Source organism: Eleginops maclovinus, chromosome 5 (assembly GCF_036324505.1).
Source record: "Eleginops maclovinus isolate JMC-PN-2008 ecotype Puerto Natales chromosome 5, JC_Emac_rtc_rv5, whole genome shotgun sequence".
Classification (NCBI taxonomy): domain Eukaryota; kingdom Metazoa; phylum Chordata; class Actinopteri; order Perciformes; family Eleginopidae; genus Eleginops; species Eleginops maclovinus.
In genome coordinates this window covers 5,630,624-5,654,959 of record NC_086353.1, presented here as the reverse complement: position 1 = coordinate 5,654,959, position 24,336 = coordinate 5,630,624, and the positions used below count along the sequence as shown (strand labels likewise).

The following is a 24,336-nucleotide window of genomic DNA, read 5'->3' as shown; positions in this document are numbered from 1 at the left end:
ATGCACAACCTTTAATCCCAATTATGCAAACTGGGACAACTTCCATAGACTTATGATGCAGCAATTTTATTATCCTGGAGCCATTTTTCCTAGCTCTTACTCCAAAACAAATTTCCATTTTGGCTCTTTTTCATTCCGTAAAAAAAATACCAATTTGATTACAGGCATGATTTTGCTTAGTTTCAAAAGGTTGGTTATTAACCAAATGTACAGAGGCACACACATGGTAAAGATTTAAGTTTTTTTCCATGTTTACTTTCCGCTGTTTTATTTTACTGCTCTATTTCGTTATCTCCGTTTCCCCAAAAATAAGCACCCGTTTTAATATGTTTGTTGTGAGGCAACACAACCCAGCCATATTGAGGCTGTTTGTCAGTTTTAATTAGAATAAGGGGAAGTTTTCAAAATGAAAGTCATGTGGGTCTTTTGTGGAAAACAAGTTGGTGTTAAGCTAGGGAAAAAAGGAAAAGATTCCACTTAATCAGCTTTGATAAAAGGTTTAAACAGAGAATGAGGTGAAGGCAGTGTGGCGTTTTTTCGAGGCCTTGCTGGTTAACGCCTCCTTCTCAACCGTCACCACAGGGCTCTCCCTCCAGCAAGCGCAGAGGGCCCCTCCTTCAGCCCATTATCGAGGGCGAAACCGCGCTCTTCTTCGATGACATCAAGGTGAAGAGCTGCTGCTTGAACAATCAGTCGCCAGCTCCCCCAACTCCCCCCCCATTTAACTCTCGTCATTCCCTCTAATGAACGTGATTGCTGCCTGTTGATTGGGCGGCTGTCTGTTTCCTGCCAACAGTTCCAGTAGAGACGTTGAATCAGTAGCTGCCTGGATTTGATGTTTGAACCGCTCTGTGATTATTATAGCAGAAGGTGTTGTGCTTTAAAGGATATTTCTGGTTCATTACAACCTCGGTTTTTCTTATTCTACATTTGTAATATTTATAATGTCATTGTACTTTCTAAGTTATTTATTCTAACATTTTGTAAACTTTATAATTTTTTTAAAGAATGTTATTAAAGTAACAGTTTAGATCTGATGATAAAAATGTTCGATCTTTTTGGTTTAAAAGCTGTGTAAACACTGTTATCTCAGTTATGACTTTACCTTTACAGTAGAAAGTAAATAAAACACCAAAATAAGACCCAGGTTGTATTAAAGCAGAATGAATCATGTTCGTTACATTTTTAGGACTGAGTATTTATCAGGCTTTAGTTGTTTTAGGACTTGTAGCTCACATAAAGCCGGTTCTTGGTGATCTGTGTTCTATAGTTGCCTCCACTAACTCCATCCACTAATGGGTATAGACATGAATCACAAACGAGGACCATGGAAGTGCATTGTGCTGCTGCACCCGCACCGTCATGATTGATTTCCCTTGGGGACTAACACTGCACGACCCTCATGCACTGCGGTGTTTGAGCCTGGACGCTTCGCTTTTAACGCCACAGCACGATGTGGCCTCATCACCCTTAGGCCACAGTTTGACCTCTTTTCTGTTTCTGCAGGAGGAGGAGGACGGCTCAGAGGACGACAGCGATTCAAAGGCTCAGTTCACCGTCACCGTACGGCCAGACCTCAGTGTGCTCGGCTTCCTGGACCACATGGAGGAGGAAGCAGACGGTTTCATCTCACCCGTGGACGATCTGTCACCCTCGAAGAACACGACAGACATGAGGCTGTCCAACCTGCACTCCGCCACCATGTAAGTTATTGAAAACTGAAAAGTCACATTTTTAGGAACTTAACTTCAGTATTTCTATTATGCGCTACTTTATATATAAATGATATATATTAATAAGATCAATAATTCTGATGTAACAATATGGATGCAGTGTTTATGTCTTGGGGTTTTGCACCTTGTACTCCCCCCAAGGAATGAACATTGCATCCATATTGTTGCATCACTACTATCAATCTTATAATGACTTCATTAATAATATTTCACTTAAAAGTATTTTTCCTTTTATCATTCAAAATTGTAGTAATTCTTTGCGGAAAATACTCCTAGAAAGTAATTTACCTGTAGTGGTAACCTCTCAGTGTGTATATGTGTGTATATATATATATATATATATATTGTAGAGCAAAAAATGAAAATATTTCCACTCTCACAGGGAGGAACTCGTGGTGCAACTCCAAGAGAGCCGAGATGAGAAGAAGAGACTCCGCAAGAACCTGAAAGAGTTTGAGGACCAATTTTTTAGACAAAACGGAAGGTAAAAAAAAAGAAAACGTAGGAAAGAGAATCAACATTCACATTTAATTGGTTTTCCACTGCTGAACCTTCTCCAATTCTGATGGTTTGTTTTCCTGTTCCCATAGAATTGCGCAGAAGGAGGACCGCTCCCCGCTGGCAGTCGAGTACAACGAATACAAACACATCAAAGCCAAACTGCGGCTGCTGGAAGTCCTCATCAGCAAAAGAGACTCTTCCAAGTTCATCTGAGATAAAAAAATAAAAGACTCTAAAAGGACTTCAGAGATACAGTCAAACACATCTCACCCTGTAGGAGAAAATATCAGATTTTCCTTCTCGCTGCCACCTGTTTTTCCATTCAGTCGAGCTCATGCTGGGTCTTTCCTCGGGAGCCTGCAGAGAGCCGCTGACTCGTGACTGATTCAAAGCGACACAAAGTCACCTGCTTCACCTGAGAAGTTCCCTTTCAACTAAGAAACCCTCACCTTTTACAAGAGCGAGGACATTTCTCAAAAACACACACAGAAAAGCTGAATCACAGTTTTAGAGCTAGTAATTTATTTTGATCCTTTTAAATGTTTTTATCACTACAGAAAAGTTATTTTTCTCACTTCACTGTAGATGTCTTAAAAGAAAAGAACCTTGTAAGTTAATTAATAGATATAAAAAGTATTGCTATTTTTTAAAGAAGGATTTTTGTGATCAAGATGTATATGTATTTTTGTAAGGGAGATGTTACTATTTGTATGACTTCAATCAGTTTAAGAGTATTCACTAAATGGATAGCTTTCTTCATTTCAGTTCTGACATCGTATAATGTCGGAAATAATCTAATGTTACTTCTCTAGAAGTTAAATCGAGTATTTGCTCACTAAAATAAATGTTTTATAATAATAATACAACCCAAAGACAGTGACTCAGAATACAAACTGCAAACCAAAACGGCTCATATTCAATAAAACAGCTTATTTTGTCATCACTGGTACTTACTTAGGCATTAGACTGTATATTTTATGAATTGACTTCCTGTCAAATAAGCTATTTCTCTTTTTGAAATCACTGGTATGTTTTTGCTCACATTGATAAAACATTGACAAACGTTTGTGAGACGGCTTTGGAGGAAAGAAACAGCAGCAGTCTGTTTTCTTTCCGTCCACCTTGGAACTCGTTTGGTTCTTTTTGTAAATATGGATCACCTGTGTATGTTTACGTTTCTGTGAGCAGTACATTTTCCCTTTCTTTCTCCAAAATGGATGATTTATCAGTGTGAATTTCGTTTTTACTGAATGTAAACACTGGCAAGACTTAATGAATTTTGAGTGTGTACATTTTAGTACATAAATTGTAATTATATTTTGTATATAATGTGAATGAAATCATATTTTTACTGAGTTTTTGGGCTTCGATTTCTTTTGTGTGAGGATTGACGTGGAGACATATGAAATGGAGAAGAATTATCATATGCACAGTATATAACCATTTTAGGTTCGGAAAGAAATATTCTGCCAAATATTTGATTTACTAAGCAACCTATATTTTGGTTTAGAAAATTGTGAAAATGGCAAATTTGCCAAATTATTTTCAGTTTAAAATGATATAGGATATCGAAAAAACAGGAAATGTTGCTAGATTTGTTTTTTAAACTATTAGCTAGTCAGTAATTTAATATTAATGATTTATTTGTTGGGAATCAAATACCTAAACTTAATACGGTTTATACATTGACATCTTTTAGAAGCAGCAAATAGGACAGGATGTTAAATTGAGTTGTAAGTTAAGGGAACGAGGGAGATAAAACCAAAAGCAAGTAAATACAATAATCTACTTAGCTACTTTTAATGTCCAATAATGCAATCATGAGACACTGAATTGTTTTATTTAAAAGGTTTGCTGGAACAGAGAGCTTTTTTGTAGATTTCAGACCCAAAAAATATCACATTTTCTTAGCACATTAAAAGGTACAAAAAAAGTAAAGGGCTGCACAAACCTTTGCATAGGACTAAACTCTGCCGAAGAAAAAAGCTTCAGTGCATCAAATTCTGACTGAATATGTAGAACATATATGTTCATGCAGTATAGAGCAAAGCAAAAAGATAAACTGTCCTAAGAAAACACAAGTCAAAGTCCAGTGTTTAAGACCTTTTAGAAGAATAGCCCAGAGTTATAATCACTACATTACTGGGCTGCTTCAGGTTGTTATTGCTGAACGGTTACATGTGTCAAGTCATTTACTGCAGAAACTTTGACACCAGTCACGTATGAAATATATAAAAAATATACGTATATATGCAAGACCATATCACACACTTGCACCCCAATGGTTCACCCAATTAAACATCAGTTTGGACTAAGAGGTTTGACTCTAGGATTAAATATAGCATCAGGGCAAGTTTAGTATGACATGACAGATACAGTTCATCAGCTTACTCTGATTTAAGAAGTCATCTGCCCACACTGTCAAATATAGTATCACAAATGTCACAATTGTAGTATCTGCAACATGGAAACAAACTAATTACAATTATTAATTTTAATTATTATATATTTAGTATTGATAGGATATTTTAGGACATAAATTATGCACTTTCTGGTTGAAAGTTAGCTTAGCTTTGTTAGCTAAATATGAAAATACAGATAGCAGTCGGTTAGCTTAGCCCATCAAACAAACCCACATGGGAAGAGAGCCACTGTGGATCTGTCAACATGTGACATTATCAAAGAAAAAAACACTCTAAAAGTTCACCAATAAAAATGTTGATATGTCATTTGTATAACCAAAATCTAAAAATGTCAAATAGCAGGGGCTGTGCCTACTATTAGCACTGAGCTGTTGCCAAGCAACCACCAGCTGTTACTCTAGTAAATGGTGTGACTCTGTGTTCCTTGGCATGAATATATTTAATAAAACAAACTGTTGTGAGTGACTTCGTCTAAATATTTTTGGTAGTATCACCTCATGTAAAATAAAATAAATGTACTAATATAAATAAGAGAATAGGCCAGCTATTTTAATTCTGCGGCCTAATTTTAATTTATCCCAATCTGGTCACAAGTATAACAACCCAGCCGAGAAATAGCCGGGTAAATTACATAACTCGATGTAAAACAGAACATTATATATTTTTTAGAACGCTGTTTTTGGTGTGGTATAAACAAACGAGATATGAGGTCTTAATATGTGCACTTTTTGTAAGTTTTGGTGATGCTAGTGGGCGGGTTTTGTTGCGGTTGAGGGGAGCTAAGCTAGGCTGAGGGGAGCTAAGCTAGGCTAACGGTAGCTGTTTCACCTCCTCTCAAATCTTTGTTCAAAGCTAACCGGCTGCTAATTGCCACCATATGTTTAATAAGGACATGTTATAACTCTTTAAATCCCCACCAGAAAGCCAATATTTTCCAAAATGTCAAACTTTGTAAATGACAATCAGGTTCTGCTTTCACTCAAGAACATGCACACAGACAACAACCACTAAAAAAAATAACTCAGCTTTGTCATATAGGTTTTTGCTGTAGAAGGCAACACTGTTGAATGCAGGTTCTAAATCAGCTGCTCTGTGATCCACAGCTCAAAAGAAACGAGGAATTGCAAATAATATTCACCATCCAGCATCTTTCTGCCTGCTTGACACTCTCCCATTGTACTTCTTAAATGTCAGAAACAGAAGACATGCTGCTGTCCCCATTTGAAATGATAAGCAGGACAAACACTCTCCCAATGTCAAGGGTAAAGATTATATTCAAAGTACTATTTACAAACATACAGTTTATATTTTGTCAAAAAATAACCATTCTATTTATTAAATTAAAAGTAACAAAAAGCAGATATATTGTCTCAAGGTAATAACACAATTATTTAAAAGGTAGAAAATATAATTTAAGTAGTTTAATATAAAATACACAGCTGTGCAAAAAAAAAAGAAAGACAAAAATAAAACTAAACACCAAAACCAGTTTTTCAACCCTCTCTGGCCTTTGGTCACAATTTTTTTATGATCCCTGTATGTCGTATGATTTTTAAGTGTGTCATCTTTATTTAAGGAATGACAACAGCATTTAAAATATTTCCCAAATGGCCATAAAAGGTTGAGAGACTTTGCCCAAAGCAATAAAAACAATAATACTCTGCATTTACATCGATAGACCTTTCAGATTCAAGATGGTTAACAATTTTGTAAAAGCATATAAAGAAAGTGAACTTCTTGTGTTTCCGATGTCCCCTATTACACTGACATGGGGGTCATATTGCTGTTAAAGTGCATCACAGCTGCTGCAGGTCTTCCCCTCCTCAGACCAGACTGAAGCCCTCATACTGCTCCACAGCCCGAGTCAGGCGGCGGCGCAGGATCTCTTTGGTCTGGTAGCGGGGCATGTCCAGCAGGTTGTAGCAGGTGTGGGCGACCGGCAGGTAGTGCTCCTCTGCTGTGGTTGACTGGATCACGATACGCATGCTCTCCATGCCGTGGATTGGGATACGGTCGCTGCCGGTCAGGAACACTGCAGGCAGGAGACACAGAGGGCAGAGTTAGAAAAAAACTACTTGAACATGCAGATAATGTTTTGACCCTACCGCTATGCCTAAATACATGATACCTGGATTCATTTAAATAATGCTTTCATACAAAGTAAAGTATTATAATTTAACCCATGACAGCCAGCTTACATGCAACGTGTTGGTTTGACATTATCATTTAAGGTTCATTCTCTTGCTTATGGACAATTTGGCATGGAGGAACTGGATGAAACCTCCACATTAAAATGATTGTCAACATATTAATGCTTTTGTTGAAGCCAAATGTTTGTGCAGGTAATATATTGTCCTGCACGATGAACAAACTGCACACACAGTATTCACAAGTGGTTTGAGAGTGAGAGCGTGAGAATTAAACTGTCATGCACATTGAGCAATGAGGCGTTTAAATGCTTACATAAGAACTGCTTCTTCTTCTCCAGAGGGAACTCGTGGAAAACTTCCCAGAACAATCTGACTGTTGGATGGGTAGCTGTATATTCCCCTTTGTACACAGCATTCTGCGAAGGGAAAAGATTTCCGATTGTTTGCCTTGAATTATCTATAGAACATTCATTTCTGCTGTAGGACACTCACTCAGAGCAGTGTGACTCATTGTTACTACAAAATGATATGTATAGATCTTCAAAACCACACACTGACCTTCTCCATCTCTTCCCAGTTGTAGTTGTTGTTGCCGACCACCATCGCCATCAGCTCAGAGGGCTGGAACAGTGACAGGATCTCCCCGCCGCACACCTTCAGGAAGCCCGAAGAGAAGGCCGCATACTCTTCGCTCACCGAGTCCGAGAACACGTAGCGCAGGTAGGCCTCCACAAACTCTTTCCTGAAAAACACACAACCACACACACGCATTAAGTAAACATTCACATTTATTAATTTGTTCCTTGCAGCAGCTGCATCCTCACAAATTAGTTTATAGGAAAGAGTCAGACTTCAAGGTTGTAAACACTCACTTCCTTCTTTTGTGTGTGTGTGAAAGTATGTCAGTTCTTCTCTAAATACAAGAATCAAAGCTTCAGTGAGGTGTTAGAACAAGTGGACAAACATTACATATATATACACTTCAAATGGTGACGAATTTTGGCTACATATTGATCACCAATACTTGAAATCTGGTGACAGGACAACACCTACTTATGTGCAATGCGTTGTATATTCAAATGAATTTAGTTGAAAATACAGATTTAGCAGGAGTGAAAAACAAGAGCAGAGAAAAGACTAAAACTGTACTTGCAACTCTCCCTCAAAAATGTAAAAAGTTAAACATTTACATTTGACCAGTAGATTGGATGTTGTGTTTGAAAGACACTTAAATGTACTGTATTTGCAAAATGTAAAGTACTGAAGGTCCATCTTCTTAACTTAGTATTTATCCATAATAGATCAGGAGTACTACCACTAATCTGGAAAACACACTCCCTAGTATCCACTCCATCAATTAACCATGAGATGTTGATTCATTTGAAATTCCAAACACTAATGCCATCACAGATCTTTGAGCAAGTTATCACAGCTCTCACAAAATAAACTGTCTTTAATCAATGATGATTTGCTGTGGTACGATAACATGCCATCAAAAAATACCGGTAAAACAGAAAAAGCAATAAAATAAGGAAGCAAGATGCTTAACTGAGGAGTTGCTTGTAAAACCTGCTTAGTATAACAAACCACAACATGTACAAGAGCTACAAAACCTTGCAAAACAAACACTGTCCAACAAAGCACAACACACCCACAGAGTTTATAAGCCTTGAATACTAACTTTCAGTCTAAATCAACATCTCTCCTCCAGTGTTTAGATGTTTTACACCGCAGCAGCAGCAACAATGTTCTCTGTTGTTTTTGTTATAAAGTTCATATCGGATTGTCGAGGGGGATTTTGCAGGAACATTTTAGGTCACTGCCTGCCTTGCCATCTGTTTAGCAGCCAGACATGCCGACACTATCCCCCCCTCACAACTCTCTGTGGACTCCTCATCATAACGCTGTAATCAATGGCACTGGCACGAGGTCAAGCAACAGGGATGTTATGGTGGAGACAAACACGCTAAATGACTCTTAAAATACAGACATTTTTGTTTTCTATATTTTCAACATGGAACATGACCTTCAGTTAGAACAATAGGACACAATCTGCCAGCTGTTCGAGCGACTTGATAATCTCAGCACTGGAAGAATAACATAAATAAAAAGCTCAGCATCATCTGTTTGTCTTTCAGACCTGGACAGAGTGCGGCGCAATAAACAAATTATTGCGACAACATCATTTCAAACGGAACATCAAGTAAAGAACAAGCTGATTTATTATTAAAAAGATCTAATCTCCTTAAATTGTTGCATAAACTATCAGCATTTATTTAAAAAATACAGCACCTGTTGTTTTTATCCACGCTGATGCTCTCTCCACCGGGAACAAGCTCTTTGACTTCTGTCATCCCATAATTCTCTCTGGTGATCTGAGACGTGGACACAACACAGGATATAAAATGAACGTTGTGTACATTTTTACATTTCAGGGAAGTGTAGATGTTTCTTATGTCAACAAATCCCATAAAAAGGCTTTTACTAACATCTGCTCTCTATAGGAACAGTTTGATTTCTCAATTCAGTGTGCTCCACCGCTGCCAAAAAACACTTCAACATCAATTCAACATTTTGCACAGACAGCGATTCTTTGAACAAATATTTTGGTTAAAAACGTCTTGTTATGCACTGAAAAATAAAAACATTGGCTTTAATTAAATGTATTATCAACAGGTTCCTCATCATTGTATTAGGTTCGTTTTAAGCAATAATTATAAGTTGAACCTAACATGTTTTTATTTCATATTATTGCTTTCAACTAACTTACTACAATAATGTGAAATCTGTTGACGTCCTTCATTTATTTAAGTCAGCGTTTCAGGTGTAACATGAATGTGCCTAAATACATTTAGGATAAATATAGCCACAAACATTTGATTGTAGTCAGAAGCGTACAACTGAAGCATAAAACTCATAAAGCATAACAATATTACATTAGCTGTTTTTAATATTATACATACATCATAAGCATCATGTTTTTATTGGTGGCTCCAACCCTTTGTGATTGGTTGTATCACCCACCACTTCCACCAAAGTCTCCTGCTGCTTTACCACTCTCAGGTGAGCTATAAACAAATTAATACGCAGCTGAAAATAGTCCCCGATCAAAGTTTCAATTAAACTGTTCATTTGTCACACAATAAAAACAAGTCTAAAAGTATTGAAAGACAATCACAAAGTCGGTACTGGGCTTTTAAAGGGATTCGTTGACAAACCTTATATTTGGGGTGATAAAGGTGAAACAGTTTGAATGTCACACACTTACAGCAAAGTTGAGAAGAAACATCTCCTCCACATCACCTCCATCGTAGTCTAGAAGTTGTTGTAGACTCCTGCAGATGAATAAACCGGAAAGGTCAATATCTGGAAGCAGCCACAATATGAACACACTGGAAACACTCAGGCTTAAACCGTATTAGTGTAGGGTTAACATCCAACAAATGAAGAGCTCAAGATCAAAATCCCCATCATTAAAATATATTCACCACACCATAAGTTGAGAAACTAATTTGGTTATTTCATGTGAAAAATAGCTTCTTGATGCATATCATCAACATGCATAGCTGAGGACTTGTTTGTATCTATTATGGTCTTCATTTCAGAAATATCTGCAACGCTCTGATATCAAACATGTGTTGCATACTTTATCAGACGGTTTATTTGAGTCGCCTGAAGGTTTAAATCTGACCCTGTCTGACTTATAAAATGGCTTCAGCTGTTTCTGTCTTACAGCTGCATGGATCAAATAGAAATGTACTGTCACATTAAAAATGAGGTGCTGACATATTAGCTAATAATAAGACCACCACAGGAAATGACTGAGAGGGAGTGTTTGGTTAGTTTCCCTGCAAACAACATGCTGGATATTTACCAACAAAACACAGGAAACATGGAAAGACGCTGGCAAAGGAAATGATAATTAGTGAAAGGATCAAATAACATCGCCCTAAAGTTCGACCCTGACTACAGGTCATTTAAACAATACACACAATTATTCAAACAATGTCTTATCTCTTTATTGTCAGTGTGAGGCAGACAGTATCCTAAACTGCTCTACCCTTAAAGACCGAATATGTGTTTAATCAAGTCAAAATGAACGTGTATGATATAAAATATTATTGGATATCATGTCCTGAGGAGGTGTTTTCTCTAATAGCAGCACAACAGTCCCAGCCCTTCGTGTAGCTTTTAGATAACTAATCTCAACATTGATAGTAAACTTGACACTATCAGGCACAAAGGAAATGCTTCACGACTCAAATTCAATGAAGAGCCATTTGCCAGTGGCAGTCAATTTCACTGGCCTTTAAAAATAAAGACTTTTTGTTTAATGATTTTACGTTATTTAGTTACACTAGCTGAGTAACAGATATCAGAGTTTTTCTCTTAGGGTCTTAGGGAGCAGAAATCTGCACATTCAATAAAGCCACGTTCAAAAATGTTTGTTATCTTTTGTCAAATTTTAGTCAAAGTTGGAATTTGGATGTCTTTTTTATATCATTCTATACATTTACTTTTCTTTTGCCTTGCATTTAGGAATAAAATGTTCCATAAATCAGGCTATGAAGGATGTCTTTCCCCTCCCTTTCCAGATCAGAGGACAGGCTACCTGGCCTCGGTGGGGGAGAGCTCCTTGAAGTCCTCCAGCGTCGGCGCCACATCGAGAACCTTCTTGTAGAGAACCAGGGGGAAGTGGAGGTCCACCACTGTGGAGTTGTAAATGGCCAGACCGCAGATGATCCCGATCAGGTGAAACCAGTTCTGCTCAACAAAACACTGGAAACACACCGGAGGAAATAATGGTATTACATGTTTAGGCTACATAGAAAAATGTAATCAAAATTCAGGCGTAAAAACCAACTAGGTTCAGTGAGCATGTTTAACATGATAAAGCTCAACAATTATTTTTTAGTTTCAGTATACAGTGGGGCAAAAAAGTATTTAGTCAGCCACCAATTGTGCAAGTTCTCCCATTTAAAAAGATGAGAGAGGCCTGTAATTTTTATCATAGGTATACCTCAACTATGAGAGACAGAATGGGGGAAACAATCCAGGAAATCACATTGTAGGATTTTTAATGAATTAATTGGTAAATTCCTCGGTAAAATAAGTATTTGGTCACCTACAAACAAGCAAGATTTCTGGCTCTCACAGACCTGTAACTTCTTCTTTAAGAGGCTCCTCTGTCCTCCACTCGTTACCTGTATTAATGGCACCTTTTTGAACTCGTTATCAGTATAAAAGACACCTGTCCACAACCTCAAACAGTCATACTCCAAACTCCACTATGGCCAAGACCAAAGAGCTGTCAAAGGAGACCAGAGACAAAATTGTAGACCTGCACCAGGCTGGGAAAACTGAATCTGCAATAGGTAAGCAGCTTGGTGTGAAGAAATCAACTGTGGGAGCAATTATTAGAAAATGGAAGACATACAAGACCACTGCTAATCTCCCTCGATCTGGGGCTCCACGCAAGGTCTCACCCCGTGGGGTCAAAATGATCACAACAACGGTGAGCAAAAATTCCAGAACCACACGGGGGGACCTAGTGAATGACCTGCAGAGAGCTGGGACCAAAGTAACAGAGGCTACCATCAGTAACACACTACGCCGCCAGGGACTTAAATCCTGCAGTTCCAGACGTGTCCCCCTGCTTAAGCCAGTACATGTCCAGGCCCGTCTGAAGTTTGCTAGAGGGCATTTGGATGATCTAGAAGAGGATTGGGAGAATGTCATATGGTCAGATGAAACCAAAATAGAACTTTTTGGTAAAAACTCAACTCGTCGTGTTTGGAGGAGAAAGAATGCAGAGTTGCATCCAAAGAACACCATACCTACTGTGAAGCATGGGGGTGGAAACATCATGCTTTGGGGCTGTTTTTCTGCAAAGGGACCAGGACGACTGATCCGTGTAAAGGAAAGAATGAATGGGGCCATGTATCGTGAGATTTTGAGTGAAAACCTCCTTCCATCAGCAAGGGCACTGAAGATGAAGCGTGGCTGGGTCTTTCAGCATGACAATGATCCCAAACACACCGCCAGGGCAACGAAGGAGTGGCTTCGTAAGAAGCATTTCAAGGTCCTGGAGTGGCCTAGCCAGTCTCCAGATCTCAACCCCATAGAAAATCTTTGGAGGGAGTTGAAAGTCTGTGTTGCCCAGCGACAGCCCCAAAACATCACTGCTTTAGAGGAGATCTGCATGGTGGAATGGGCCAAAATACCAGCAACAGTGTGTGGAAACCTTGTGAAGACTTACAGAAAACGTTTGACCTCTGTCATTGCCAACAAAGGGTATATAACAAAGTATTGAGATGAACTTTTGTTATTGACCAAATACTTATTTTCCACAATCATTTGAAAATAAATTCTTTAAAAATCCTACAATGTGATTTCCTGGATTTCTTTTTTCTCATTTTGTCTCTCATAGTTGAGGTATACCTATGATGAAAATGACAGGCCTCTCTCATCTTTTTAAATGGGAGAACTTGCACAATTGGTGGCTGACTAAATACTTTTTCGCCCCACTGTAAGTACACATTCATTTTAAAAAGGAGGCTTTACAGAAAGAAAAAGGTGATGGAAGAGGAGTGGGGATTTTGTTTCATTGCTGGATCGTTTGACCTAACAAGTGGTTCTTGAAGTTCAGCGACATGCTCCCTTTAGAAACGGATGTTTTGTAAATGTGAATGTGCCCACTGACATATCACTAATAACAGGAACAAAGGCGTTTCCTGTAAATACAGCTGCAGGTCGAATAAAGCCAGAACACACAGGTGATGCACTAGATTACTGCTATCACGTATTTGAAACAGAAAAAACATGATAAAAAATCTACAAACAAATGACGTACATGTTTCTAAGCTGCCTCTTAAGTAACTCCGTATTTCATGGTGTCTGCGTAACCCCCCTTTAATCCAACATCCCGTACAGTGTTCACTTACTTTGTCCGAGAACCACAGCAGGTTGGACTCTTTGTAGTGAGTGAACATCCCATAAACAGGATCCATCAGCTCCTTTAACAGCAGCAGGAAGAACTCTTTAGTTACTCCACCTGCATCCACGGCCTCCTCTCCATCAAAGATCACCTGAAGGAGGAGGAGAACACATCACCGAAAGTAGACGTTTGTTTTCCTATAACAAAATCACAGACCTACAGTGACCTAGTTAGGCTCTCACCTTCAGTGGTTTCTTGAGATCCACATCGGAATACATGGTGAGCTCACGTAATGTGTCACTCACTAAATGGTCCCTGCGCACATGGAGCACCAAGTAAGGGTTCCTAGCAAGGTGGGGTTCCAGCGTGAGCAGCATAAAGACGTTGTGTAGGTTTGCACCGCTAACTGCCATCTGGGTCGCCCAAGAATAAGGAAAGGAAAGAGAGTTGAATTCCATAAGATAATACAATTTCATAGTTAGAGTGAAATCTAATTAATATCCCATTGTTTACAAATTAGAGAGACACTACAGAGAGACAGGGGAAAAGAGAAACATTTTCACTTTTTTTTATCAAAAGGAAACTTCCCCAGTAGATAACGAACATAAAGACAAACTTTATATGTAAATATGCAAATTAAGCATGATCTAATATTGCTGTTTTAAATAAAGGTAAATCTACAGACGTGCGTGTTGTCAAATAAACATGTGTCCTTACTACTAGTCTGAAAGAAGACACAGTATGGTAGCAACATAGCCCAAACTTTCAAAATTGACCAGTGCATAAATGAATACAAATGTTTTAACCTGTACTGCTCTCCTTAGAGACACTGTATGAAACCACCAGAAAAACTACCTGCATTTGCAGCTCTGCGTCTGTTTGCAGCATGGTTGTCTTGGCTCGAGCGTTCAGTATGAACGGGTAGGCACTAAGGTTCACTGAGGGAAAGTCACTCTGTGAGGGGAAATCAGGAAAGATAATTACTACACTAATACCATAGAAACAAATGTAATGTGTACTTTTAGATCAATACCTGTGAAGGGGAAGATGATTGTTTCTAGAAGAAGAAAATGAGAGAAAGAAAAGTCATTTGATTTGAAATGAAAACAACTGTAATAAGATTTAAAAATCCCTCCGATGTCAAAGGAGCTAAAGGGGCTTGTCCGTGAACTTAGACGCTCATTGGGCAACAGTCAATGATAAACAGCAACACACCCACAAGCAGCTCTGGATACAATTCCTCACTGTCTCTATACACACTGAGGATGACATGAGTTGAGTGTGTGTGTGAGTATGTGTTTGTTTAGAGGATGTCAAGTAACAAGGAAGTGAAATATTGTGGGAGAATGTCAGTACTCACAATGTCAGCTTTACTCAGAAACCATTTGAGGTAGTCTTCCTGGATGTCCACCAGGTTGGTGATGTCAGGGATATAAAAGCGGTTGTATTCCACATGGTGGGCCTTTAGGTTTACCTGGTAGCATGGAACAAAATCCTGATTTAACACAGTAGTCTACAGATTATTAACTACTAATACCTCAGGAAAAAAGTCATATTTTATAGCAGAATTGAGGGCTTTTGTGGATACCTTGTGGAGTTTCTCCAGCAGTTTCAGCGTGGCGACAAAGTAGTTTTCGTAGAACACCGGCACGAGCAGCGTCTTTCCTCCCGTTAGCATGAACACAACGATGCTCTTGTACATGTCGACCATCCTGGTGAACACACTGCCGTCAACAAAACACCACCAGTTATCTGCAGGGATGGAAACAATGATTCAATTAAGTTAGAGAGTAAATAACCCAACTTTGACAAAACACAAGAGGTTTAGAAATGTGTGTTTAAGCACATTGATGCATGAACGCTGACGACAGCTAATAAAGACGATATCAAATGACATGCATGATACCTAATACTTTTGCGGGGTTGGCATCCAGCCGCAGGATGGCCATTGCCAGGGGGATGGTGAGGCGGATGTAGTTCTTGGAGTCCAGCAGGACCGGGTACTCGGATAAGATGAGGTAGATCCTCATGGCCTCGACGTCGGGAGGGGAGCGCGGCAGCTGAGGGATCAACAGACTCTCAAAACTCTTGGTGGCCTAAACAAAGAGTAGGACACAGAAAGAGGAAGAGCACCTGTTAAAGATGGTGCATTACGCAGACATAAGGAACAATATACAGTAGTGATACAGAGAAAAGTATTTGAAATGCTCTCTGCTATGATATGATAAACAAATAATTGGTAGGATATCATTCAATTCCAAAAGTCTGGAAAAGCTTTTAGTGGTTTGGAATTTGGCCATGGTCTCCGCACAAATCATACTTCATGTTCAGCCTATCATTACTGAACTAATGTTAGAGGTTATGACTCAGTCTGCGGCAGGACTTGAAGTTCTTTCAAAACAAGCCCAGCCCTCTCATACAGTATGAATGTTTTCTCATAACAAGATAGATATCCAATACTGCGTAACAATCTCAAGGGTTCTCGTCTACTGTTTCATTCTGGTGAGAAAAAACAGAAAGCTTTAGTTTGTGATCAATAACAAATCTGAGTCTTGTTAGGTTTTGGCACAGATGAGAGAAACATGTTATTACCTTTTCCAGATTTTAGTTTTTAATACACCTTTAGCCAATACCTGCTCCAGAAGTCCAGAGAAGGCGGGTTTGCTGAGCGTCTCAAATAGTTTTCTGACAGAGTTGAGATCGATGCCAGGGATCTTTGGGTTGGTTTTAAAGTGGGTATCATCACTGAGAAGGAAAACAAACACACGATTATGTGTCGTCTATCTATTATGTCTCAGAGATCACTAACAGCATAAAAATAGGCCAGTGCACCCATTCAGGGTCTGTGAGGATATTAAAGACCCGCATTACTTTGGATTAAACACCGAAGGTTAGGTGAATAACAGGCTAAAGGTATTTAAGTCAATCCCTTAGCAGATCTTCTCTAGTGGATAGTGCATACACAAAGTCAACAAAGCCCTCAGCATGAAGGACAGCAATTATTTACAGTGTAAGCCTTCACATTCTTATAGCTCAGGTTTTATTTAGTCATAACACCAATACATCAGATCTGATCCCATGGAGGCTGTTTTCCAAACACAAAACACTGAGAGCACTGACCCATTTTATTTTGAGAGCTCAGTGAACTGAAAGAACCGGAAAGGTATTTCTAAGGCATAAATGTAACAGGAAAAAAATAGCAATTACGTATAAAATAGGTTTTAGGTTTATGTAAACTATTATTTTAGCTGACCACGTTTCCCTCTGGTTTTAAAATCACATATAACGCTTGAAAAATTAGTAAATGTAAAATGATTTTAAAAATGTTTCAATACAACTAAAAACTGCCTTTTTTAGAAAAAATAAAAGTCAAAAATGAATTGTATTTTTCAAGATTTACTTGTATATATGTTTTGTAGAATCTGAAAAGTAATAAGCAACTGCAGCTGTAGTAGTGTAGTGAAATAAAGGCTGCAATATTTCCCAATAAAATGTTTTGTGGTAGAAGTACTAAGAAGCAGAAAAGGGGAAATGTGAATCTGGAAGTAAATTACAAGTTCAGTCCTTTAGTTGATTACATAGTTACTTATGTTAACGTACCTTTGGTCCAAAAAGCTGGCGTTCCAACAAGCCGTAGAGGAGAGCTGAATTATAATGTCACTGTAAAAGGAAACATAAAAGAGAGCCTCACTGAGAAAAAGGGTCTACCAACAGAGACAGAGTGCAGAGACTTTTCAATTATAAATGATTAAAACATTTAGTCAATATACAGAAGACATAGCACTATTGTACTGAAAATCTACTCGAGATTGAATATTTTATAAACAGTACAATATTTATTGCTTGACTTACTTTGTGACAGTGGAGTCTGTGCTGTACATCATCCTTAGCCTCCATGAATTTAATCTTTCATAATTGATTGGGGATATTGATTTACTGACATTCATCAATCTGAAGTCTTCCGGGGGGGCAGAACTCTGCAGACAGGAAGACAAACAGAGACAAGAGATAACGGCAAAAATAAATGGATGATTGTTTGTGCTTGTTACTTCCACAGTTCAGCACAGAGACGCTGCTGTGTAAGTTGTGTCTCTTCCATGAAGATAAAATAAATAGGCCAGGCCTGAAGTCTAAATATTTTGCTTATCATGTCTTTATCAGTGCACATTCCTGACAGTTCACTGGTTATTTGTGGAAGACAATTGCTCCATATACAGTAGAGCGCCTGTGTAGGAACTGGTATGAGTTTAGACATTGATGCCACCCTGTGGTTAAACACAGGAACTGATTAGGGGAAAGCATAAACACAAGAGGTTATTTGGAGGTGTATTTCTTGTACCCTAAATACAAAAGAAACATAACATACTTGCATATGCACAACAAAAAGATGTTAAGTGAAAAACACGCAAAAAATGTGGTATTTTGAAGGTTAGGCTTGAAAATCTGTGACATAAATGTGAAGCAATGGATAGATTTAGAAAAGCCAACTGTTTATAGATTTAAATGTAACTAAAGCAAATATAACTATTAAGACAACAGGCTTTAGAAAATAAGGTCACTCAAATCTTAAATCACTTACCTCTTCATTAGAGTACAATAAGAAGCCATGGTCTCCTCCACAGATGATTTTGGTCACTGTATTTGTTTGGATGTTTAGACAGGAAAGAAGAGCACACGTTAGCTGCTCAACAGCTCATAACAGGTATTTAAATACTGACTTAGAGAAGCTGTGTTTCTTGAAATAGGGAAAGTATACATAGTCTTGGTGTCACAGTCTTCTGGTTACCTGATCTATGGAAACTCCCAGTCAGGAAACCGGCCTTGAGAGGAAATGGGCTGCTGGCATCCCCCTGTACTCCTGTGCCCAGCTGGCCATGGCTGTTACAACCAAACGCATACACCACACAGGAGGAAGGCACAAACGCTAATGTGTGTTGCCTGACAAACGGAGAAAAAACTTAATTTAGGTTGTAAAGTTGAGCGGGCCTCAAATATACTTAGTAAGTGGCAAATAATTTGCAACAACTATCTGCAAAGATAAGATTAGAAATTGAAAAAGAGAAAGTACCTGCCACAGGTGATCTGAGACACCTCTGTGCCCATGAGCTCCAGGACTCGTCTGGGTAAAAGTTCATTGTTGGTGGAACCATGGCCCAGCTGACCCCATGAGCCTTCACCAAATGTAAACAAGCCGCCGTCCTGCAAGAGACAAAACAAAGGATTAACTCTTGTTGCTGTTGGAGACAGAGACTCTTGGCAGAGTAATGCTGTAAATCCAAGTCAAATATTAAGAGAGTCACTTTACAGAGAGAATACTCTCACTGATATACCAATTGTCAAACAGCTGACTCAGTAGCAACTACACCAACTGAATTGTTAAACACTTGGATGTCATAGTATTGGAGGCAGCAAGATATTGTTATATAATGTGGATCTGTGTGGAACTGAAATCTATATTTGTACCTTTGTGAGGGCCGCTGTGTGTTCCTCTCCACAGCTGATGTGGACAACTTTTTGAGATCTCAAAAATTTGATGTGGCATGGGACAGCACGATCTGAGGAAGGGAAAATAAATAAGCAATAAAGGTCTCTCACTCTGTTCCATACTGCTTGATATACAGTATTCAACTTCTGCCATTGTCATAGTTTTTACTTGTGTTTTTAAACCTACCATATATTATGATTAAAACAATACTGTTACTGCTAGATTGTAGATGTAATATTAAATCAATAAATACCAGTGTATGCATGTTTGTTTAGACCTAGTTCTCGCAGCTTTTTAAGAGTAGAATTAAAGCACTTGCAAGGTAATACCTAAACCAGAAATTCTATCCAGCTGATTATTACCTTGTTTATCATTGAGACCCAGTTGTCCAGCTCTGTTTTTGCCCCAACCGAACACAGCTCCGGACAGGGAGAGAGCGAAGCTGTGGTCCCCCCCGGCGGTTATCTGTGCCAAAGGAATACCCGCCAGAGACTTGAGGGGATGAGGGAACAGCTTGCTGGGCTCTCCTTTCCCGAGGCCGAGCTGACCGCTGGTGTTCTGGCCCCATGTGAACAGCTGGCCATCTGCAAGGTAAAAAAAAAAAAAAACACAGAGAAGGAAAAATAGGTATCTGCACATTTACACTACTGCCAGTAAAGGAACATATTCAACATCTGTTTGGTGATGTCAGACTCTAACATGCAACATCCCTCAGGACTCCTCTCTCTCTTTCCGATCTGTCTCTCTCTCTCTCTCTATCCAATCTGTGTGTGTCTCTCTCTCTCTCTCTCTCTCTCTCTCTCTCTATCCAATCTGTCTCTCTGCATCACTGTCAAATTAAGGCAAGTTGCCAGACATCCTAAATAAATTACAAATAGAAGAAAATGTCTTGAATCCCTTTACTTCTTTCTTTAAATGTGAATAAAATGGATGCATCACAAATCTAAATGTTGCTATGTAGCGCCTTGGATTTCCAAAATCATTTAGATGTGAACAAAGTACAGATTGTTTTAGGAGGGTGGGCATGTGTGAAGAGGATTTGAGATGCATTCTTATGCAAAGTGGATGTGGATAGAGTTTGGACAAGGAGTGGATGGATACAAGAATACAGACATGATGTGTTCTGAAGAGATGTTGTCTTTCACACCTTTTGAAAGTGCAATGCAGTGCTGATTCCCACACATCACTTGAGAGATCCGGTGGTCACACAGCCTTTTGACTAACCTGTGGGGGGGAAATAAACAGGAAAATTATTATTAATAAAACTATAAAAAAAACATGAATGAGGCTACTTATGATGGAGTACTAAACCTGCCATTTCAATAAATAAATCAATAAAATAATAAAGAAGGAAGTGTAGAAATAAAGGCCACTAATTCAAAATAAACCTAATAATAATAATCAAATATGCTCAGAACTACAAATGTTTTATTTGACATAATAATTATATTTGTATTGAATTATTTTAATATTAAATTATTACTTTTTTTCTTGTTATTTCTGTTTTGATTTATTTCCCTGTTTAATGATTTCCTCATTTGTCAATTTTGCTTTTTATTTATTTATGAATTTCTTCTCTTTATTTACTGGGTCATTGATAATAATAGCTTTGTAACTACTTCATAACGTATCGTTTTTGGTTCAAAACAACTATTAATATTACACCTATGTCTTCATCTTTCTATCAGTTATCAGGAGATTTCATTAAATGCTAGCATTTTGACGGGAGTCAGGTACCACAGCTGTCCGGGGTTCCTGGGATTTAAGCTTCTTGGCTTAACCTCGTCCTTTTTTAAACTGTAAGAAATTACTTTTTTAATATTCCACTGCAGGATATTTATGGCATCTGAACAGTGTAATGAATAAGTAAAATATTATTATTTTTAAAATTGCATGGGAGCAGATATGTGTCCCTGCTACAAATATAAGTCATTTATAAAGCTTATCCAAACCACTAATCACTACAGCAACTGTTTTAAAATATACATTTCTCTGTTGTGTCATACTCAGTCACCTTGGGATTCGAACAGCCACCTCTGTAGTACCCAGGCCGAGCTGGCCCCCTTCACCGGCCCCCCACGCAAACACTTGACCCTGCTCGTTCACCGCCATCGAATGAGCCCGACCACACGACACCATCCTTATCGTCTGAGTGTCGAGCGCCCCTAAAAGCTCTGGAGGAGAGCAGAAGAGGAGAAGAGGAAGAGGAAGAGAAAGAGAAAGAGCTTCAGACATTTCATAACAAAAAAAAGTATGTAGAGTATGTTGTTTTTTTTCCAGATACAATCTTGTGTGGTACACAAAGGCCTGGGCATCAGATTTGGTACTGACAAAAACTACTTTTCCTTTCAGTTAGAAAGCTAAATAATCCAAATAGTTTTACTTTTTGTTCCTGATGTAGAAGCAGGGAGCATTTGTTATGCCCTCATGGACCCAACCCATGTTAGGCATTTAGCGTGGGCATCAAATCTTTTGGACAGCTCTAACTCAAATAGGCTTCAAAGGCATGTGCCGTGAGTCATGACAAAAATCACCTTATATTCAGAGGCCCAGATCATATGATAATAAACTTCCACAGAAGAAATCTGAGTCATCTATGCTGTGGCTGTGTGCTATCAAAGTAGGCTTCTCACATCATAGAAAATAGACCCAGCAGGAATCACATGAGGAGGACAGACTGTGGTGCAGATAATGTGGAGTTGGTGTCCTGGTTTCATATGTGGTTTCCTGCTATAGAGCTGGTTTATTGCAGATAGACATGCTCCTGTGGTTTCACTTGAGACAATATATCTAGAGCATTACTTTATTTATCAACTAACAAAGATCTACTTAAATATCCTTGACAATGTCATTGTGGTACTCTGTAGGAAAGGGGGGGCACGTTGACAATGGGTGACAGAAGTGCTATGTGAATTTTAAAATAAATGATTATAATATGTATTAATATTTAGTTTGGCATTGGTGATTTAAGATGCTTCATCATTTAATAATAATCACCTAAATGAATCCTATGTGAATCGTGAACATCAGTAGCAAATGTTAAGGCAATCATTGCATCCAGTTGATGTCAAAATATTTGACTTGGATACAAAGTGGGGAACTGACCAGTCGATGGTGCCCTCCGTAGAGACAGGCTCTGCTAATACAAACAGCTTTTGTAAACATGCCATGTCATCTTCACCCACATTCTCACACCTGTTTGGTACCTTTCCACTCTGACCAAGTGAAAGTGGTGCAGCATGGTGCAACCGCTTACAATGTGTAATGATTAATCAAAAGGTCAGTGAATCAGCATTTCACGGCAGAAGCTTACCTGGAGAAGTCCCTGGTTTGTCGTGGCCCAGCTGTCCACAGCTGTTGGAACCACATGTGTACACACTGCCATCTTGCAGCAGGAATATTGAGTGCTGGCCTCCACACGCCACATCTTTCAGTCCCCTGCCATTGAACACTTGGCAGTACCTTGGCTCAAATAGGAGGTTACTCTCCAAACCTATTCCCAACTGTCCATCCTTTGCATTCCCCCAACAGAGCATGTTGTTGAGGGGGAGAGGGGCTGACTACCGATCTCAAGAGGCAGAGAGAGAAGACCAGATGGCGGAAGACAAAAAAATGTTCAGGCTTGACAGTAGCCCCGCTTTCTCCGCTTCATGTAAAGTCCAACCCTGAAAGAAAGAAAAAACAGGGTAAATATCACGTCATCTTTCTTCATTAGGAACACTTTCTGATAACCGGGCTCCATGTGAATCCCTGATGCTTTTTTAACAATAAAGTGTGGGTTTACAGGTGAACATGGATGAAATGTGTGAGAATGGTGTAAGCAGTATGAAGAAGAACAGGACAGTGTGTTTAAATAAACCCTGTTGGTGTAATCCCGGCTTAAGAAGCTCCAACAGTCCCTGCTTTACTGTCAATCTGCATGCAACACATGCATGTTACTCACTGAATTGGACATGGGTAATAAATAAATGGGAATAGAACATAAGAAAAAAAAAACATGACGTAGATCAGATGTCAACTACAGCTCTGGGTTCCTTTGATGGGCTTTTATAACTATTGTATCCCTTTAAATAGACAAGGACATTACTAGTTGCAATAGAATAACTAATGTTATTCATGTGAAAATAATATATGCGATGACATACCGGAAATGCAGCATAATATAGATTAAATAAAAGATTATTATGGAGATAAATAAAATTATAGCACTTAATGCATGACAGAGATGATTATGTTTATGACAAGTATCTAAAGCATTATTGTATATGCAGTCAAGGTTCAACAGCAGCAGTTGTCAAAAATAATACGCAAACATTGCAATGAGCTTATTATAGATCCTTAGCTGTCGCTTAAGTACGTGTATTTAGGGTTGCGTTAGCTCGCTGTTAGTGAGACATTAAGAGGAGTGGCCTGCATTGTGCAGACATTATCAACACCAACTCACTGTGTGCAGGCGTTGTTAAATATCTCCAGCCATGCATCATCTGGTTCAACAGTAAATTCACGAAAGCAAAGCAAAAGACTCAACGACACACACAATCCGTTATTAATAGTTAGCTATTTAACCTTAGCAGCTACAGCAACGCTAACGTGTTTGTTAGGGATAAAAACACGTAAATCAACGAGCTAACCGCTGTCTTAATTAGAAGTTAAATATTTTTGTAATATCGTGATTATTACAAATTTATAACAGGGTGTTTACCTGGACAGATGCATCCTGAAATTGGGCGTCTGGTTTCAGTTCAGCTGAGAAAACAAACGAGGAAGTACCACACAGCTTACGTCACTGCGATTGGTCCGCCGATCCGGAAGTGCGGCTGTCACGACAAAAATCATACATCACATTCACACAAATGACAGCAATATATAAACTGTGTGTGTATTAAAAACAGCATTACTATATATTTTAACATATGTAGTATATAAAATAAATTAATATATATTATGTCTAAAATACATAAATAATAACCCTGTTCATCTCCCTTTTAATAGCTAAATATATGATGAATGTGCATTTTTTGAGGTTGTGAATGGATGGAACCATGTTATTTAGTAAGGTTGAATCATTTTGATAGCTGATATGTATAATCATATCCCATATAGCAGA

General features: G+C 38.6%; 2 protein-coding genes across 5 annotated transcripts in view; one reads left to right on the top strand and one right to left on the bottom strand.

Annotated features, from left to right (window-relative positions):
* Positions 1–3,590, top strand: part of fam13a (family with sequence similarity 13 member A) — a 48,698-nt gene extending 45,108 nt beyond the window's left edge. For 3 of the 4 annotated variants that reach the window (XM_063883968.1, XM_063883970.1, XM_063883971.1), the window contains 4 exons: positions 583–666; positions 1,507–1,703; positions 2,116–2,217; positions 2,324–3,590. In XM_063883968.1, coding sequence (XP_063740038.1) covers positions 583–666; positions 1,507–1,703; positions 2,116–2,217; positions 2,324–2,447 — 507 coding nt within the window. In that variant the 3' untranslated portion in view covers positions 2,448–3,590. The remainder of the gene's footprint in view (positions 1–582; positions 667–1,506; positions 1,704–2,115; positions 2,218–2,323) is intronic. The other variant, XM_063883972.1, reaches the window with a different exon arrangement.
* Positions 3,591–4,057: 467 nt separating this feature from the next.
* On the bottom strand, positions 4,058–24,011 carry herc3 (HECT and RLD domain containing E3 ubiquitin protein ligase 3). Its single transcript, XM_063883973.1, has 25 exons — positions 23,932–24,011; positions 22,543–22,894; positions 21,244–21,403; positions 20,377–20,453; positions 19,592–19,813; positions 19,208–19,299; positions 18,813–18,943; positions 18,531–18,682; positions 18,324–18,379; positions 17,597–17,721; positions 17,345–17,404; positions 16,378–16,489; positions 15,651–15,840; positions 15,333–15,496; positions 15,105–15,218; positions 14,778–14,801; positions 14,600–14,698; positions 13,987–14,157; positions 13,752–13,895; positions 11,420–11,586; positions 10,076–10,142; positions 9,100–9,182; positions 7,366–7,549; positions 7,121–7,223; positions 4,058–6,689 (listed from the first exon to the last, which is right to left on the bottom strand). Exons 2-25 carry the CDS (start codon positions 22,763–22,765, stop codon positions 6,481–6,483), a joined length of 3,129 nt encoding a protein of 1,042 aa, XP_063740043.1. The 5' UTR covers positions 22,766–22,894; positions 23,932–24,011; the 3' UTR covers positions 4,058–6,480.
* Between the last annotated feature and the right edge of the window lie 325 nt (positions 24,012–24,336).

Bases quoted from the DNA above. Each gene is read 5' to 3' on its own strand.
- herc3 (XM_063883973.1), bottom strand. From the start codon at position 22,765: ATGCTCTGTTGGGGGAATGCAAAGGATGGACAGTTGGGAATAGGTTTG. The intron at 18,683-18,812 runs GTACTTTCTCTT...TCCGTTTGTCAG, and splicing joins TCTCAGATCACCTGTGGCAG to GCAACACACATTAGCGTTTG. The intron at 11,587-13,751 runs GTAAGTGAACAC...GTGTGTTTCCAG, and splicing joins TGCTGTGGTTCTCGGACAAA to TGTTTTGTTGAGCAGAACTG.